Source organism: Muntiacus reevesi, chromosome X (assembly GCF_963930625.1).
Source record: "Muntiacus reevesi chromosome X, mMunRee1.1, whole genome shotgun sequence".
NCBI lineage: Eukaryota > Metazoa > Chordata > Mammalia > Artiodactyla > Cervidae > Muntiacus > Muntiacus reevesi.
This window is the reverse complement of record NC_089271.1, coordinates 100,660,896-100,678,567: the sequence shown is the minus strand read 5'-3', so window position 1 is coordinate 100,678,567 and position 17,672 is coordinate 100,660,896. Positions and strand designations below refer to the sequence as shown.

The 17,672-nt window shown below is 54.2% G+C and overlaps 1 protein-coding gene across 1 annotated transcript; it reads left to right on the top strand.

Annotated features, from left to right (window-relative positions):
• Positions 1–12,632: 12,632 nt before the first annotated feature.
• Positions 12,633–14,664, top strand: LOC136153210 (melanoma-associated antigen 9-like). The gene is made up of 3 exons (XM_065914815.1): positions 12,633–12,755; positions 13,213–13,291; positions 13,640–14,664. The coding sequence occupies exon 3, from the start codon at positions 13,660–13,662 to the stop codon at positions 14,422–14,424; it is 765 nt and encodes a 254-aa protein (XP_065770887.1). The 5' UTR covers positions 12,633–12,755; positions 13,213–13,291; positions 13,640–13,659; the 3' UTR covers positions 14,425–14,664.
• Positions 14,665–17,672: the final 3,008 nt, after the last annotated feature.

Below are 17,672 nucleotides of genomic sequence, written 5' to 3'. Positions count from 1 at the left end.
CCACTGTGACCGCCCCCAGATGCTTCCAGAGTGGCAGTGTGAGGGAAGGAGTCATTTTCTCTTGTTCCTTGTGGGGTGTCTTGGGCTATAAATCACCATCATTCCTGGAGGATGCATGCTGAGGCATCCTGGGGTCCCTGTCCCAGCCGTGTGAGGACAGGCCAGCTGCTGTGATGAGCAGAACCCACCCTGAAGATACCTGCACGAGTGTTTCACATCTAATCGGCTCTCCTGGGTCCCTGTGGTCTAAGTCTCCTGCCGAGAAGAAAAGTGGTGGCTTGTTGTCCAACATTGCTGTCTAGTCACAGGTGATATTCTCCCTGTTCCTCTGGTGCTCATGCAGGTGAGGTTGCCCAGACAAGCAGGCAAAAGTGTGTTTTCTTCTCTAGCCACCAAGCAGGCACCCTCTGTTTCCAGGGATAGGAGTGCTTGCAGCCCCTTCTTGCTCAGGTATCCCCCCCACACAGTTGAGCTTCAGTGGCGCCCAGAAGGAAGGGGTTGGGTTGGCTGAGACACGGAGTGGTGGAAACTGGCAAGCCTGGGATCCAGTCACATACCCCAGTAGAAGACATAGCAATGGCCAAACCCCAGGGGACAGCCGGATTCCCTGTTAACTCACCCAGACCCAGTGAGGAGGGGGACACTTTGTCACCCATCAGGTGGACAGAGATTCAGTGGGATGATGATGCTGGTGATCGGAGCCAGGCCGTTTGTGAGGACATGGCGCCCTTGCCTGTGGTTGGGGGAATGGACATGGGGGAGCGTTTGTGGAAGGATGTGTGCTGGTGTCTGTTAGCACCTTGGGTGTGTACCCGGTGCTCTGGGCCTCCTCCTGCATGGATCTTCAGGCAGTGAGTGTGTGGTCAATTTGAGTGGCTGTATTGGCAGAATGAGTTTTCCCTTCTCTTCCATCAGTAACTTGTGGGACCCCCGACATTGGGAGGTGTAAACAGATGCATGAAGTTGTGCAGAGGTGGAGGAGTGTGCTTGAGGTGCTGGGAGTGTAGAAGTCACAGCCCCCCACTCCCCACTTGCCCCTGGGTAGGGTTGTCTGGACAGGGCTGACTCTCTGGCTTCATTTGCTGGCAGTCGCATCAGGGTCACATGGGCTGGGTGACTCAGACTACGAACTCTGTTGTTTCAGGAGGCCAGAAGCTGGGGTTGAGATGTTGGCTGACATTGGCTCTCATAAGGGCTGTGGGAACTGTGGCTCTGCTGTGCTCGGGATGGAAAGGCCCGGGAGGCTCTGGGCTGGGTACCTCTGGGACCTTGTCCCCATTCTTACAGTCATGTGGAAATGGAGGTTCTGCGAGTTGTTGAGACCCCGCTGATGTTCAGGCCTGTGGCTTTGCTCCTCTGCCTCTCCCCACCTCCAGCAAACAGGGACCCCTCTCCAGGTACAAGGATAGAAGTGAGGATGGAGGTGCCTGTGGTCAGGTCCCCTGCAGGCATGGGCTATTTCTATCTCTTGGCACCTCTGCAGTGCCTCAGCCGTGGAAAGGTGTGACAGTATCCAAGCGGGTTATTTGACGTTTCAATTCTGTGATCCCTGCCTGGTGCCATCCCAGGCCCTGGTGAGGATAGGGAGAATACCCGACCCAGCAGTCCCTGCTCTTCTTTATTCTTTCTGAAGGCCCTGGGCAGGGGCCGGGGAATCTGCTGACTGTGGAGGCACTGCTGTGCCAAGGGCTGGAAGGAAGATGGGTCCCAAATGCAAGGGGAGGACATCTGGCAGGGCCATCACGGGCAGCCCCAGGGCCAAGGCCAGATTGGTTAGCACAGATCTGCCCTCAGCAGGCCTGGGGTAACATGGGGGATCTGCAGAGTCAGCAGTAATGGAGCCTGATGAGGGGTGAGGTGGGGGCTGGGAGGGTAGCCAAGCCCAGGACTGTGACTGTCTGTGCTGAGAAAGGACCAGAGCCCGGCCACTGACCTGCAAAGCTAGGGGGACCCGCCCTCCCTCCTCAGGGCTCCCAGCGTTTCAGGGCTCTTTGTGTTGGAACTAACCATGTGCTTCTCTCCACCTGTCCAGCCCTCCTTCCTGACTTCCCTGCAGACTGCAAGTGATGGACGGGTCCTCTGGGTTGCCAGCCTCCTGTCAGTGGACAGCATGGAGGCAGATGGAAAGAGCCTGCCGTCTGTGACCACCCCCTTTCTGTGTCACCAGGAGCATCCTCTAAGGGGCTGATGTCTGGACTAGGAACTGTGTGTTGGGTGAGGTACCTGGATTCTTAATAAAGATGCGAGGGTAGAGCAACACCAGCTGGTATTCACCTTGTGGAAATCTTGCATTTCTTTTCAGGTTTGGGGCAATGTGTTTGCAAGGCCCTTGACGGTTGGGGTGACCATGCTTTCCAGTGAGGCTCTTGGGGAAGCCCCTGGATTGGGAGCTGCCAATGCTCAGCTGCTGATCAGCAACTTGTGGCATCATCAGGGTCCCAGGAGGAGCCCCTTCTGTTTCAGGGTGCAGGACTCATGGAAGGTGACACCCCCCTGGTCAGGAGCCAGACTTGGTCTTCTGCTATGCAGCAGGCAAGGCCCAGGGAACCACCCATTCTGTCACGGCCTCAGCGAGTGTCTCAGGAGCCACATTCTTGGCAGCACGTGTGAGATGCTACTGCTTCAGGTGAAAAGGGACCATGGGGACCAGACTGAGGCCTGCCTGGGGCATGACCTTCCAGCCTCATCTGGCTCAGCCAGGGCCCTGTGAATAGCATGGACAGACAGAAAGAACACAGACTAGAAGTTCTCATTTGCTTCTCTATCTACTCCCGTGAAGATTTGGTGTACTTTATTAGAGCCAAAAAGAGATTGTTGATTACAAAAGAGTGCTTTTGAGTGTCCCTGGGGATCTGGGAGCTCAGGGATTGGGCTTGTCCTTAAACTCCTCACAGAGGGCACACTTGTAATCTGAGGAATCCCCCTGGTCCTCCTCTGCCTCAGCGGCCTAGTTTGGCCCCACAACTGAAATGGCTCCCCTCATGATGGAATCATAGCTGTTGTACAAAATCATCGCCGAACCATAATCTGGGTACCTTGGGGACCTCTGGGGGCAGTACCCATGTGCCGTCCCTCCCAGCAGTAGCTGGGGCTACAGACATGCCATTGCTAGATGGACCCTCTCCACTGGGGCAGCCCTGCTTGCTGAGGAGATGGCTTGACCTGGACCCCCGGGATCCACTGCCCATAAACCAAAGGCCACAGAACACAAATAGTGCTGGCCGAGGGTTCCGTGTACAGTTGAGGTACCCTCTCGACCTGCTTGTCAGACTCTTCGGTGCACTAGCAATGGAATCGAGGAGAACATCTGGTCACCACTGCTTGCTTCTTTCTCTTTGGGGTCGCTGTTTTGCCAGTGGCAGGCTGAGCATTCTTCTGGGGTCGCATTTCCTCTAGATGTTCTGCAGGAGGAGAGGCTTGTCTCTCTGGAACTTGGAGTAGTGATAAATCTGAAAGGAGATGAATCACTTTAGCCATCGTGGGGGAGAATAGCTTTTCCTCACCACCCTCCTTCCCACCACTGTCCCCACTTTGCCGAACTATGGAAACAAGGTCTTCTCATTCCTGGCAGGTGTTATGGGGACTCCCTGAAATCAAGTGGCCTCTCAGAGTGTGGAGTCACCCCTGTGCATCCTGTCTAAGGGGATTTGTGAAACACGACAAGGCCTGCTTTCTCCTTTATCCTTAACCACATTCTCACGAGAGGAAAGTTCTCCTGGAAATTGAAATCCACCCAGCACTTGACTTTTCTAATCCAGTCTCCCCAGAAGGGCTTTTTACATTACCGTCATCCTCTTCTACCCTGCAGAGCTACCTGAATGGTGGATTTTACTGGACCCATGCAGGTTCAGTTCGTAGATGAAGCTTTTGATGCTATCTTGAAGATCCTGTCTGTGTTCTGTGCTGGAGGACCTCCGTCTCGAAGAGATCTGCCTCAATTACCACCATGTCTGCCTTGTCATTCCCGTGCACAGAGGTGAAGGCCACATCCTCCAAGCTCATCCCAAGCTTCCTGGGGAAGGACAGCCCAAGGATGGCATTGTTCCCTTCCTCATTGGCTGCTGCTGGGTTCGAGCCCTGTGGGGCGGGTTGTCTTGGGAACCGGGATCTGGGCTCTTGGGTTGGTCCCGCCACTTCTCCAAAGCCTCCTCTGAATCCACATTTGGATCTTGGTGACATTGATGTGGGTGGCCCTGCTGCGGGCTCTCCATCAGTGAATGGGGCAAATGGGGCTGCACCTGCCTCATTGGAACTCTGATTATCCATGGAGCCAGTCTAGTTCAGAAGCATTTTCTACCCAAGCAGTGAATGGTCAGAGCACAAGGGCCTCAGGGAAGGGTGGTAGTGCCCAATAAATTCTCTCTGGGGATTCTAGAATCTGGGTCATGGGCCAGGCAGCCAATCAAGTGGTCCACTTCCTTACTTGATTCATGATGTCACAGGTGATGTGGAGAAGCAGCCATGGCCCCGTGGGGTAGAGGGGATCTGGGAACTGAGATGTGATCCCCAGCTTATCTCCTGTCTGAAAGTACAGAAAAGGGTGTTTCAGGTTGCCTGCAAAGGTTCCCATCTGCTGCCATGCACCTTGTTTCAGGGGGTCAACCCTGGACCGGTTGAAAACCATGCCCCTTGCTCCACCCCTCCCCTTCCAACGGGCAGGCCTGTGGCTGCCTTCTGCTAAAGGGTCAGGACCTGGTGAGTCCTGGCTCATCTACCACTGAGAGAGACACCAGGGGCCAGATGGGGCCCTGTTGACGGTCCCTCCCAGAAGATGGGGTCCATAGTGGCCTGGTTGGCCTAGCCTGAGGTGGTGGTCTCCCTCGTCCCCAGGCATTGTCCCTATTCTGACTTTGGTCTCTTCTGACTAGTATTGCCAGTTGGCAGGTTCCACTCAGACAGCCCCAAAGTCAGAGTCCTGTTTCCTGTCCCGATCGCCCCCCAGGTCAAGCTTACCTCAGTGTAGGGCCCTGCCTGAGCACAGTGGGTGTGACCTCAATTTCCATTTGACTGTTCCCCAAGCACCTCAGACACACAATCCCCCGGAGGCCTTGTGGTAGGGCACAGCCAAGGGATCTGCTGAGCTTACAGCCTCCTGAGCTCTGCCCACCCCCAGATGGCATCCCGCTGCAGATCACAGGCTGTTGTCTTCAGTTTCCATTCATTCCCATAAAGACCACTCTCGTGGCCCTAGAGTCATCACTTTGGGAACATCTGTGTGTATGCTTTTCCCATCCCATTCCCAGAGTCTCAGACTCGGATTCAGCCTCCCTGGAGGCTGCCTCGAAAGCTCTCTTTCCTTTGGACAGTGGGGTGGCTGGGCTTCTGCCACCCCCGGTCCTAGACTCCCATGTGCAACTTGGGTATATCTGGTTACCTGCCATTTCAAGGACTTGGTTGGGGGCTCACGATATAGCCTGTTCTGTTGAAAACAGGCACTTCACTGATCCTCTCCGAGGCCAGCTCTGATCTTTTCCGCCAATGCCCCTGTCCCCACCACCACTGTGGACCAGTTCTCCCTTACCCAGGGGGCAGGAACATTGAATGATTTTGTTGGCTCACAGGTTAGGTGTTTTCCAAGGGGCCTTCTTTACACACACTCACTCTCAGGGACATGTCTGAGTAACTGAGCTAGATGTGACCAAAGGGAGCTCCTTACTACCTATATTTGAAAATGCATGAGAGTACGAGTGTGGGACTGGACACCACCTGAGTGAGAGTCACCTGTGTTCACTGCATATGGATGATGGGGCGGTGGGTTTGGAGGTGCATGTTCTCTGACCTTTGTGGGCCACTGTTCTTCAAAATCACCATGTAGGGGACAGACCGGCACCTTGGAAAGTTATGTGTGTCGAGTACCCTAGGGCACTGTGCACCTGGTCTGCCACTCAGCAGGGTCATTTGTGCCGTGAGAGGGCCACAGCCTGGTGTCTGAAAGGGGAGAGCTAAGAGTATTTGGAAGAGGCTCTCCCAGAGGCACTCAGCCTGAGGACTGGCAGCCGGAATGGAGCTCACAGGCCTTGACTTGGGCTTGCTCCCTGGCCTTTGAGCTCCTAAACAGGTTGATAAAGGATTCATCAGGTTGGTTCATCTGACTGGGACATGACCCTGGAAGCTGTGATCCTCATCTGACGGCTCCTCCAAAGGGGACCGAAAACCGTGCTATCTGTGGGCAGCCTGGCTATTGTGGGCTTTCCTGCTCACAACCCCACCCTACCCAGGGCCCCTCCTCATCCCTGGGTCCTGAGGGAGCTGCCTGTTCTGGTCCCCCTCCTCCAGGCACCACACTGGCCCGGGCAGTGGGTTTGTATCCACTGAGGAGTATTTTCAGCTCAGGCTCAGGACACCCGTATTGTGCACACAAAAACCCTCATGACTTCCAAGGCCTGCCTTTCTCAGCCTCACTTTCTTGCCCCTGTGCTTGGCATCCCTGCCCCAGTGTCCCCAGCCCAGAGGCCCTCCAGCTGCTCCCCTCCTTCACTGGGCCTGGTGAGACCTGGAGCTTCGAGGGTTGTGTTACCTTCCCTCCTGTATCTGAAGAGGCGCCTGTAGGGGCCTTATCCCAGTGGGCATTGGTGCCATAAGGTCAGACACTCCCTCCCTCCTGCTCGGTGAGGAGCTGGTCAGCCTGGCAGGTGCAGTTGGGCAGGACGCCCCATGGCAGCAGCAGGGACAGGGCTCCGCCCTTTGGCGGGAAGCACTGGGATTAGACAGAGATGCTGGCCCCCAGCAAAGTCAGTTCTCAGCAAACCACACAGCAGCCCCACAGTGCTTCTGATTCTCTTCATCCCCTTCCATCCATGGGCCTGCTTTTTGTCATCTCAGAGGCATCATGTAGCACTGAGAAGGGGAAGGTGTGAGAAGACGGAAGGTCTGCCTGTGGCCTGGAGTGGGCCAGAAGGGCGGGGGCTCCAGAGGAATTGAGAGCAGGGCTCTGAACCCAACTCATCCCTCAATAGCACGTGGGCCTGGGAAGATCCCAAGCCCCGTGGCCTCAGTTCTTCTCCTGCGAAGCCAGCCGGTTTGAGGAGCCCATGTGTTGGAATGTAGGATGCACCTGAGAGACGGGATGCAGCTGCCAGGGCCTGGATTCCATTGCCTCTATGATGTTGGGGCAGGAATCTGTCACAATGTTGCCCCCAGACTGTCCTCCACTCTCCACTGTGGGAAGGGGTTGGCTACGTTGTGGTCCAGGGCTTGTCCGAGAATGTGCACCTCAATAGGATGTGGGATACCTAGTCAGCCAAATAAGATGTTTCACAAATAAAACTAAGAAACTTTGCAACTTAGACCATAGTGGACCATAATGTTAGTAGCTCAGTTGTATCTGACTGTTTGCTACTCCATGGACTGTAGCCTGCCAATCTCCTCTGTCCATGGAAGTCTCCAGGCAAGAATACTGGAGTGGGTTGCCATGCCCTTCTTCAGGCAGTCTTCCTGACCCAGGAATCCATCCCAGGTCTTGCACAATGCAAGCAGAATCTTCATTATTTGAGCTACCGGGCAAGCCCCATTTCCATCGAAGACTTGTTAAATTTGGGTGTGAAGGAGTGTTCCAACAGGACCCAAGTTCCTCCAGGAAATAGAAGCAAGATCCACTCTTTGCCTCTGCCCTAGCTGGTCTTCCATCCAAAACAGTACTTTCCTTTCTTGCAGCCCCAACTAAGGTCAAGTCCTTGATTACAATGGCCAATTACAATCAAGATAATTGAAAGCTAATTTACACCGTGGGTTCTGGATGTCCGGGGCCAGGAAACAATGCGTTGTTCCATGCAGTTCTTGGGCACCACTTCAAGGGAGTGCGACCAAAGTTCTGCAGGATTCCTAGCAGATGTGGGGTAAAAAACATCTCCTTTGCCCCTGTGATCAACAGCAATGTGACAAGAGTTAGGACCCCTTCCTTCCTCTCTGTGCTTTATCCAAGATGCAAAAGGACACCTTACAGCAATGATCCATTTCAGATTTTGCCATCACCTGGAAGACACACTGTCTGCAATTCTGAGGGCTACCACCTGCCTGCCTCACCTCGACCACCTCCCACAAAGGAACCCAGCATTCCAAAGCCCCAAACCACCTTGGCTCAGGCGCTGAAACTCAAGTGCTCCTCCTGGAGCCCCACCGCCCTACCTCGTGTTGCCTTGTTCAGTGCGACTAGGGGAGGTCTCTCCACCTTCCTTGTGTGACTGCGGCCCCTAGACCTTTGCTCTAGGTGTGGGGGTGTCCTGCTTCTCCTAGTGTCCCCACTCCTAAAATGGCCTTTCCTGGAGCAGATACTCCATAAAGGTCTTCGGAATATATGAGCTAGTGAACAGGGACCTCAGATTAATTGCCTGCTAACTGCTTAAATAACCCAGGCAAACCCAAATAAAGATAATTTAGTTTTTGAGAATGACACACAAGGACAGATGGATGAATTCATTGCAATTACTTTTATCATCTAATTCTTGCCCCATTAATATTAGTGCTTCCCTGGTGCCTCAGACGGTAAAGCGTCAGTCTACAATCTGGAGACCGGTGTTCCATCCCTGGGTCAGAATGATCCCCTGGAGAAGGAAATGGCAACCCACACCAGTACTCTTCCCTGGAAAATCACATGGATTGAGGAGCCTTGTGGGCTACAGTCCATGGGGTCGCAAAGGGTCGGACATGACTGAGCGAATCCACCACTCCACCACAAGCTCACATTTCTGAAACGGTTCTAATTCCAAATCCACTGTGTCCCATTCAGGGTCACAAAACAAAATGGAAGAGTTTCCAATCTCTTACAAAACAGCAAAACTCATGTTCTTGAACTGTGTAAGCACAAACACAAAGTGATCAACCTCATTCTCCAAGCTAAGACACTGAACTTTATTTAGCCTTTTGGGAAAACAATCAAAGCTTGAAGATTTTCTAAGGAAAATAGATGAATCTCCATGTCATTGTAGAGAACATGAGCCCAAAGATGCTGTGCACTGGTTCCCCCAACTGGCCCGGGCCCTCACTTCTGAGAAGGCTGACTACTCCCTCTTCAATCACAAAGGGAAGGATTACCCTGGCTGCTACTCTGGCTCAGACCGCCTATTCTTCCTCCCTCTCAGCCTCTCAGACAGAAGTGGGGAGGCCCTCAAAGCCCTCTGTTTGATGCTGAGCACACACACCATGACTTGCCACTTGCTGGTCTCCACATAGGCCAGGGACCCCTCAGGAACTCAAAGCGAGCAGGGTGGCTGTCAGGCACCTGCTGGTACTCCAGGCATCCCTCCCGCACCCACACTTGGGTCAGCAGCACCCTGGGCTCCCCAAAGACACAGTGCTCACTCCCACCACACACCCCCATCCTGCTGAGTGCTTCCAAGACTGCTTTCTCAGGGAGCAGGTCTTCATTCTGCATGATCAGGTTGAAGACCAGTACTAGGAGGCCAGACTTGGGAAGGCTCTGCCCATTGCTCAGCATCACATCGCAGGTGAAGCCCAGGGTAGGGACCATGATGTAGATGTGCTCCTCGGGGTCCAACTCCTTTACCTCCAAACCAACGGCAACGTGTAGACACTCTGAAGGTTGACTGAAGACCACCAGGTTGTGCTCCTGGTTATCCCTGAGGACCTTCTTCAGCATTTCTGCCTGGGATGTCAGATGTTTGGCCAGATACTACAGGAGCAAGAACTTCATCAAGTTAGCCACTAGGTCATTCAGAGCTCCCGGGGGCAAGGTCTCCACAAGGGCGGAGCAGGAGACTGTGGGGGAGGAGGCTGAGGGGGATGCAGCCTCCCCTGCCTCAGCCCCAGAGTGCTGCACCTCTCCAGGTCTCTGGCCTCACCTGGGTCCTAAAGGTCTTCCTCGAGCTTGCTCAGCTCAGTCATCTTGACCATGAGCATGATTCCTGAGATGAAACTACAGAGTGAGGCAGGAGTGAGGCATGGGGGCAAATGGGACAGATGGGGACAATGGGCCTGGGTGGTGGATAGATGGCCTGTGAATGGCCGCACATGAGAACTGCACCCTGGGCGGCCACAAGCCACTTGCAGGTCTCCTCTTGAAAAGTGCTCTCAGACGACACAGGGTCATGCCTCTGGAGTGGCCAGTTCCCTGGCTACCTGAAGAAGGATGTGAGGTGGCTCCCCAGAGTGTGTTCAGCACAGCCCTAGATTTCTGGGACTGACAAGGTGAGTAAATTGGGCCCTTGGGGGTCCCCTCTGTTCTGGGATGGGCAGCACTTGGTGTCCACTCAGGGCACCCTCGTCACCTTGACTCCTGGCATTGCCTAGACCTCCTCAGCTCTCTGACCTCAGGAAACTGGCCTCAGACATTTGTCTTCACCTCCTGGTTCCTACAGCTCCTGTGAGAAATGGAGGGGGCACCTCAGTGGTATCCTGTGGCAGAGCCCTGAGCATTCTCTGACGGTACGAGGGGTGCATACTGTGAGATCCCCTCAGTTGTGTGGTGAGAGGTCCCCTTAGAGCTCCCTTGTAGTGCTTACATTTCCCCTGCTACAACCTGGTACTTCCCCTCTGGGGGCCTGAAGGGAAACTCAGAACAAGACCTGAGACTGAACAGAAAGCGCTGAGGGGCCCACGTGCGGCTACATCTGCCCTGGGTCTCCTGCGGGGCCTAGGCTAGGGAAATGTTTGGTACTCACCTCCTCCTCATGTCCTGCCTGCCTTCCCAGCACTGACCACAGGGGCGGGGGTCTGCTCAGTCCTCCACTGCCTTTGAGGAGCCCAGCCTCTGCTGACCGGAAGCCTTCGGCTTTGCCTGAAAAACCTCACCTACCGAGGTCCCTAAGCCAGAGGTCAAGAAACTTCTCACCCCACTCTGTGCCCACCAAGACCCTCTTGTAAGGGCCAAGATCCCTCCCTGTTGGGGTTTAAATGCCTAAATTCCTTGCATGGAGCCTAGACTCCAGACAAGAACTGCAAGTGTCCCATCTGCCATTTGGAGTTTCCCCTCCTTTCAAGAGGTCCCCAGTCTCTCTGCCAGGGTTGTCAGGCCATCCGGCACGAGGTTAACCTGCCCAGGGACTACCACGGTTCCCTCTGTTCTGAGATCTGGCTACCCTCAGTCCTCCCTCAGGGTCCTCACCTTGATTTCCAGGAGTACCAGTCTCGGTCCTCTCCCCACCGTAGTCCCTGCTCCTCAAGCCATGTCCCGAGTCTCACAGAGCTGGATGTCAGGAACTCAGGACAGACCTAGTGTGCTCTTCTCACCCTGAGAGCTCCCAGGGCCGATGGCAGGGGCAGGGATCTGTGGGGTTCCATCAGTCTTATCTTGGGATTCCTTGAGTTTTCACTTGCGGTCCCGTCAGCCTTCCCTCAGAGACCTCACCTTATCTCCAGGTACGACTTCAGATCCTCTCCTCTCCCCTAATAATGCCCCAAACCTCATACCAGGAACCCAGTCTTTCTGAAATGCAGATGTCAGAAAGTCATCTCTGTATACTAGGACACCAGTCTGAAATCTGTATATTAGGAAGTCAGCCCCCATACCAGGTCCCCAGTCTCTCTGAGACCCAGTCAGGAAATGCAACATACGTTCATCCACCCAATGTCCTCACAGAGTCCACTCTGCTCTGGGATCCAGGGTCCCCTCTGTCCTTCCTCAGTGTCCTCACCTTGACTCTCAAAAGAAAGAAGACCTTTCCCACTGCCCATCTGAGGCCCTGAAGCTTCTACCAATTGCCTAATATTTCTGAGACACAGATGCGGAAGTCAGAAGAGGCTGCCAAGCGCTCATCCCACCACCAGGGTGGCCCAGGGCTGACAGCAGGGTCAGGAATCTGTGGGGTTCCTACATCCTCCCTCAGGAACCTCATCTTGAGCCCTGGCAGATCTGGGCATGTCCCTTGTGTTGATCAGAGACGGGACGCTCACATGAAGTCTCAGGGAGCACAGGGGGTGGATGAGCACATGCTGCAATTCCTGACATCTGGGTCTCAGAGAAACTGGGGACCTGGGAAAGGGGGTGTAGCCTCAAGTGAGCAGAGGGAAGAAGCCCAGCTCCTCCAGGGTTTCAATTTGAGGACCCTGACGGAAGACTGAGGGGACCCTGGACCCAAATCAGAGGAGACCTCAGAAAATCCTGGAGCTGCTGTTGGTCCTTGCCCAATTTGGGATACGATAAGCCCAAAGTGCATGGTCTCACTTCCTGACATCCCGGTCTCTGATGGGGACGTCACATATGGGGCGGGGCCTCAGGGGGGCCGAGTCCCAGGTCCTGCAGGGTTGAAGACCTTGAGGACCCTGAAGAGGGACTAGAGGACCCTGAATCCCTAATCAGAGGAGACCCCAGAGAAGCGCATCTCTGTTGTCAGTCCAGGGCAACCGTGGGGACAGGATGAGCGCCACAGGCATTAGCTGGCTTCCTGACATCCGGGTCTTCAGGAGACTGGGGTCCTGGTATAAGGGGCGGGGCTTCAGTTGCGGAGAGGCGAGAATCCAGGTCCTGTGCGGAGGCAAGGTGAGGTTCCTGAAGGAGGACTCTAAGTAACCTGGGTGAGGACCTATGGAACCCTACAGATCCCCTTCCCTGTAGTCGGTCCTGGGAGCCCTTGGGGTGAGAAGAGCACACTAGGTCTGTCTGACTTCCTCACATGCGGGTCTCAGAGGGACTGGAGGCCTTGTGAAAGTGGCGGGGTCTCAAAATGGCGAACGGGACAAACGCGAGTCCTGCCTGGAGTCCAGGCTCCATGTGAGGAAGGATTGAGGCGGTTCGAACCCAACATGGAGGGATCTTGACCCTTGCAAGAGGGTCTTGCAGGGCCCAGAGTGGGGTGAGCAGGGTGAGCAGTTTCTTGACCCCTGGCTTAGGGAACTCGGGAGGTGAGGTTTTACGGGCAGAGTTGGATGCTTCACGTTGGCAGGGGCAGAACTCCCCAACCCCAAGGTTGGACTGAACAGAGCCCCGCCCTGTGGCGAGTGTTTGGAGGCCAGGCAGGACGTGAGGAGGAGCTGGGGACCGAGCATCTCCCCAGCCTAGGACCCGCGCGAGACCCTGGACAGGTGCGGCCGCATGTGGTGCCCCTCAGTGCTTTCTGTTCAGGCTTGTGTCTTGTTTTGAGTTTCCTTCTACTCCTCCAAAGGGGTAGGTCCAGGTCATGCCAGGGGAAAGGTGAGCATTACAAGGTACCCACAACACAACTGGGTGTAACCCGAGTGTCCGTCCCCACCTACCAGCACAGAAGGCCCAGGGCTGTGCCACAGTATAGCCCTTAGATGTCAACTCCATTTCTCTCCCAGGAGCTCCAGGAACCAGGAGGCGAAGGCAGAGGTCTGAAGCCTGTGTCCTGAGTTCAGACAGGCAGTATCAGGAATCAAGGTGAGAGGGTGACCTGAAGTGAACCATAGGCTCCATATCCCAGGACATAGGGGGGCCCCAGAAGGCCCCAATTCCTCCCACTTTTTTGGACCCGGAAATCTCAGGCTGTGCTGGCGACTTGCTTGGGAGTTACCTCCATTCCTCCTTCGGGTAGCCAGGGGTTGGCCTCCCAGGAGGAGCAATCCTGTGAGGTCTGAGAGTACCCCTCAACGGGAGATCTGTAAGTGGCCTGTGTTGTACCATCCAGGATGTGTTTCTTAGCCCAGGTTGCTCACACCTCCTCTCTCCCAGAGGCCCTTGGTCCCCATCTGTACCTCTGCCTCACTTCCGTGTCTTGTTTGACCTCAGGCATTGTGCTCGTGGTTGAGATGAGTGAGCTCAGCAAACCCGAAGAAGGCCTTCAGGACCCAGGCGAGGACCAGGGCCCTGTCGAGGTGCCGCTCTTGGAGGCTGAGGTGGGGGAGTCTGCATCCCACTTGGCCTCCTACCCCCCAGCATCCTCCTCCGCTCCTGTGGAGGCCTTGCCCCAAGAAATTCTGCATAGGATGATAGGTAAACTGATGAAGTTCCTGCTCCTCAAGTATCGAGCCAAGGAGCAGACCTCCCAGGCGGAAATGCTAAATGAGGTCCTCAGGGATAACCAGGAGTACTTCCCAGTGGTCTTCAGGGAGGTCTCAGTGTGCCTGCAGCTGTTGTTTGGTGTGGATGTGAAGGAGGTGGACCCAGCGGAGCACACCTACATCTTGGTCCCCATCCTGGGCCTCACTTGCGATGAGATGCTGAGCGATGGGGTGGGTCTGCCCAAGGCCGGCTTCTTGGTGCTGGTCCTCAGCATGATCATGCGGTTTGGAGACCCGGCCCCAGAGGAGGTGGTCTGGGGAGCACTCAGCAAGATGGGGATGTATGTTGGGAGTGAGCACTGTTTCTTTGAGGAGCCCAGGGAGCTTCTGACCCAAGTGTGGGTGCGGGAGGGATACCTGCGGTACGAGCAGGTGCCTGACAGCCACCCTGCTCGCTATGAGTTCCTGTGGGGTCCCCGGGCCTATGTGGAGACCAGCAAGTGGCAAGTCATGGCATTTATGCTCACGGTCAACCCAAGGGCTTTGAGGGCCTTCCCATTCCTGTCTGCATAAGATGCGAGGGAGGAGGAATAGGGGGCCTAGGACAGAGCAGCAGCCAGGTTGTTCTTTCTCTCTGTGGTTAAAGAGGGGAGTAGTCAGCTTTCTAAAATGTGAGGGCCCGGGCTAGTAGGGGGAACCAGTTTGTAGCATCTTTTGGTTCCTGTTCTCTATGATGACATGGGGATTCATCTCTGTTTTCTTTAGAAATTTTTCAAAGTTTGGTTTCAAAGAAGGCTAAAGAAACTTTCATATCTTAGCTTTGTGAATGATATTGATCCGAGTGTATCTGATGTAACACAGTTCAAAAGCAAGAGTTTTGCTGTTTTCTAAAAGAGATTGGAAAGTCTTCCATTTTGTTTTGTGGTCCTGAACAGAATGCAATGGAATCGAAATTAGAAATGTTTTGAAAATGTGAACTTCTGTAGCAATAGTATTGTATGGAGAAGAGTTGGATAATAAAAGTAATCATAGTGAATTCATGCTTATGGCCTTCTTGTCTGTCATTCACAATAACTAAATGATCTCAGTTAATTGAATTTTCCTGGGTTATTAAAGAAAGTAGCAGACAATCTGAGACCCCTGCTCATTGGATCAGTTATTCCAAAGACGTGTACAGATTCTCTGCTCCGTGAAAGGCCATGTTAACAGTGGGGACACTAGGAGTAGCAGGACACCCCCACACTTACAGCAATGGTCCAGGATCTGCAGTCACATGAGGTTTGTCTTGGGGGTGAGGGGAATCTCTGAAACGGATCTTTGCTGTGTGGTGTCCTTTTGCTTCTTGGATAAACCCCAGAGAGTTCTCTTTCTAGGGCAGGCAGGAATGGGTCCTGGCACTTGTCCCATAGTTATTGACCACAGGGATGAAATAGGTGTTTTCTTTCCACCATCTGCTTGGAATCCTAGGAAATGTGAATCTTGCTCTTTGGTATCTGGCCAGTATTCCCTGTGCTAACTTTCTTGTCTCTGCCTTGGGAAGCTGATTAGCAAGTACATTGAAATAACAGTGTCTTTGGTCATCTGGACTTTATGATTTTCACTTGTGAGCATGGTCTAGATTTCATTTGGATGAAATGAGTAAAGAGAAGCTGCAAAAGTGGACAGGACCTGCTGTGTGACGAGAATCCAGGGATCTTTGAGTGAGCTGTGCCCAGCTGGACACACTACTCTCCACCCCGAAACACAGACAAACACCGAAATTGATATATATTCTCCGGGAGGAAAACACAGAACAGCAATTCTGAGGGGTTTTCTATTCCATTTCTAACTAAGCTGCCAATTCTCTGAGGTGTCCTGAAAACAAAACCATTTCCAGAAGAGAGAGGGACAGAGTCTGAGATGCGAATAACACGAGAAATAAGTAGTAGCCAGTAAAGATGCAACATCCAGCAGCGTCCCCGGATTCAGGCAGGTTCAGAAGTGTGGAGGCAGCAGAGACCCAGGTTAAGGCTGTGCCTGGCATGAAAAGGCAGGAGCGACTTCCGGGCCTAAGGAGGTGGTGAGGTCACTGCAGTGGGGGTGTGGATGGGTGCAGGGGGCTGAAGGGGCAGCTCTCCATGCTGAGTGTCAGAGAACAACAGGAGCAAGAAATGTGATTCTGGCCACATACAAGGTAGCAGCCACATAGTCAGTGGACACTTGGAAAAGGTGGAAAATGTCAAGACCCATGTGACCTGCTCAGACTCTCCTCCCCAAAACAAAAGAGATTTTTAACTGCTGCTCTTTGTGGAGCATCTGCTAGGCAGTGTGGAATTGGAGAGATGTCAGGTGTTCAGTCACCTCTTGTCTTCCTCCCTCCCTGCACACATGGGGACATGACCCTGCCAGGCCTCTTCATTTAGGAAGGGTCATATGATGACCCAGGGCCAGTGAATTTTGAGCAGAAGCATTTTGTCAACAACCATTTGTTCTGAAGGGACATGGGCACCTGGGGGTAATCCTCAAGTCAGGACAACACACAGACATAGACCACTCCAAGTGTGGTTTCTCTTCCAGTGACTCAAACCCCTCACCTCTGACACTTGAGAGAGGCTGCCCCACAGGGAACTGGCTTCAGGAATTCCACCCACCCCCACCAAAGACCCACAGCCTGCCCCTACCTCCCACGAGCTGCACTGTCAGCCCCCTTGGGGCTGTGATCAGTCTCCATCAGGAGGGCAGCAGCCAGCTGCCAAAGTCCCCTGTTGGGGGCATCCTCCTGGTGGCGCCCAGCCCCGAGGCCTCCCCACCACTGCTGCCCACAGCGCCCCCTCTCCGCTAGAACCTTGCCTTGGGTTTTGTCCTGCTTCCGCCCCATCCGTCACTCCCCACTGAGAGTGGATTAGGCCCTGGTCCTGATGACCTCATGTGTGTAACTTTATTTGGAAATCCCAGAGCAGTCCTTCCACTGTTCTTCAGGTGGAGCCAGCAGGTCTTGATGCAACCCCTGGGCAAGACTCCTCATGGGAGGTCAGTAGTAGTCATTGCCATGGAATTGCAGGGCACATCTCTAAGGTCCTGAGGTGTATCAGACCATTCATTCCCTGTGGAATCCCTGTGGAGTGTGTTGGAGGAAACTCAGGGTCTTGTGAATGTGACTGTGAGGTCCTGGCTTTTGAGCCTGAGTGTGAGAGGCAGAGGGCTGTCTGGTCAGCCACCGGCATAGCTAGCTAGGACTTTGGTGTCCCCAGTCGGGCTGTTTGAGCAGAGGAAAAGCTCTAGCAGATGCCTGGGATGATGCTACCCCAGGCGCCAGAGGTCCCAGACTCCAATGAGGATTCAGAAAGGAGCCAGGTAGGAGAGGAATCTGGGGCCCACGGGTGCAGGCTGCATAGAGGGTCAACAGCCCCAGAGACATGGAAGCAGCAAGCCCCTGGAGATCCCATCAGACTTGCCTGGGGCTGGCCGGGAGAGGGAGGGGGAGCAGGTGCCACTGTTGGTGAGCTGCCGCTCTGGCCTCCATGAGGATGTCTGTGCTCTGGGGCCAAGGCTGGGACCACAGCCCCAGGGGGCACTCCAGGATGTGTATGTGGCAGCTCTCATGGCAGGTACTCCTCATGCTCCTTATGGGATATGACTGTTAGGTGTGGTTGGGTTCTTGCTCTGGGTACATAAGAACCTCAGTCCTTTGATTGCGAGGCGGCCCAAACTCGCCCTCACACCCACCGACTTATCTGGAGGTCAGTTCCAGGATCCAGGATCTTCTGCAGCAGCGGCTGTGTGGACACACACCACCCTGTTCCCAAGCTGATCTTTCCCAGGGCATCACAGATTGGACAAGC

Excerpts from the sequence above, each read along its gene's own strand:
- LOC136153210 (XM_065914815.1), top strand. The coding sequence starts at position 13,660 with ATGAGTGAGCTCAGCAAACCCGAAGAAGGCCTTCAGGACCCAGGCGAG.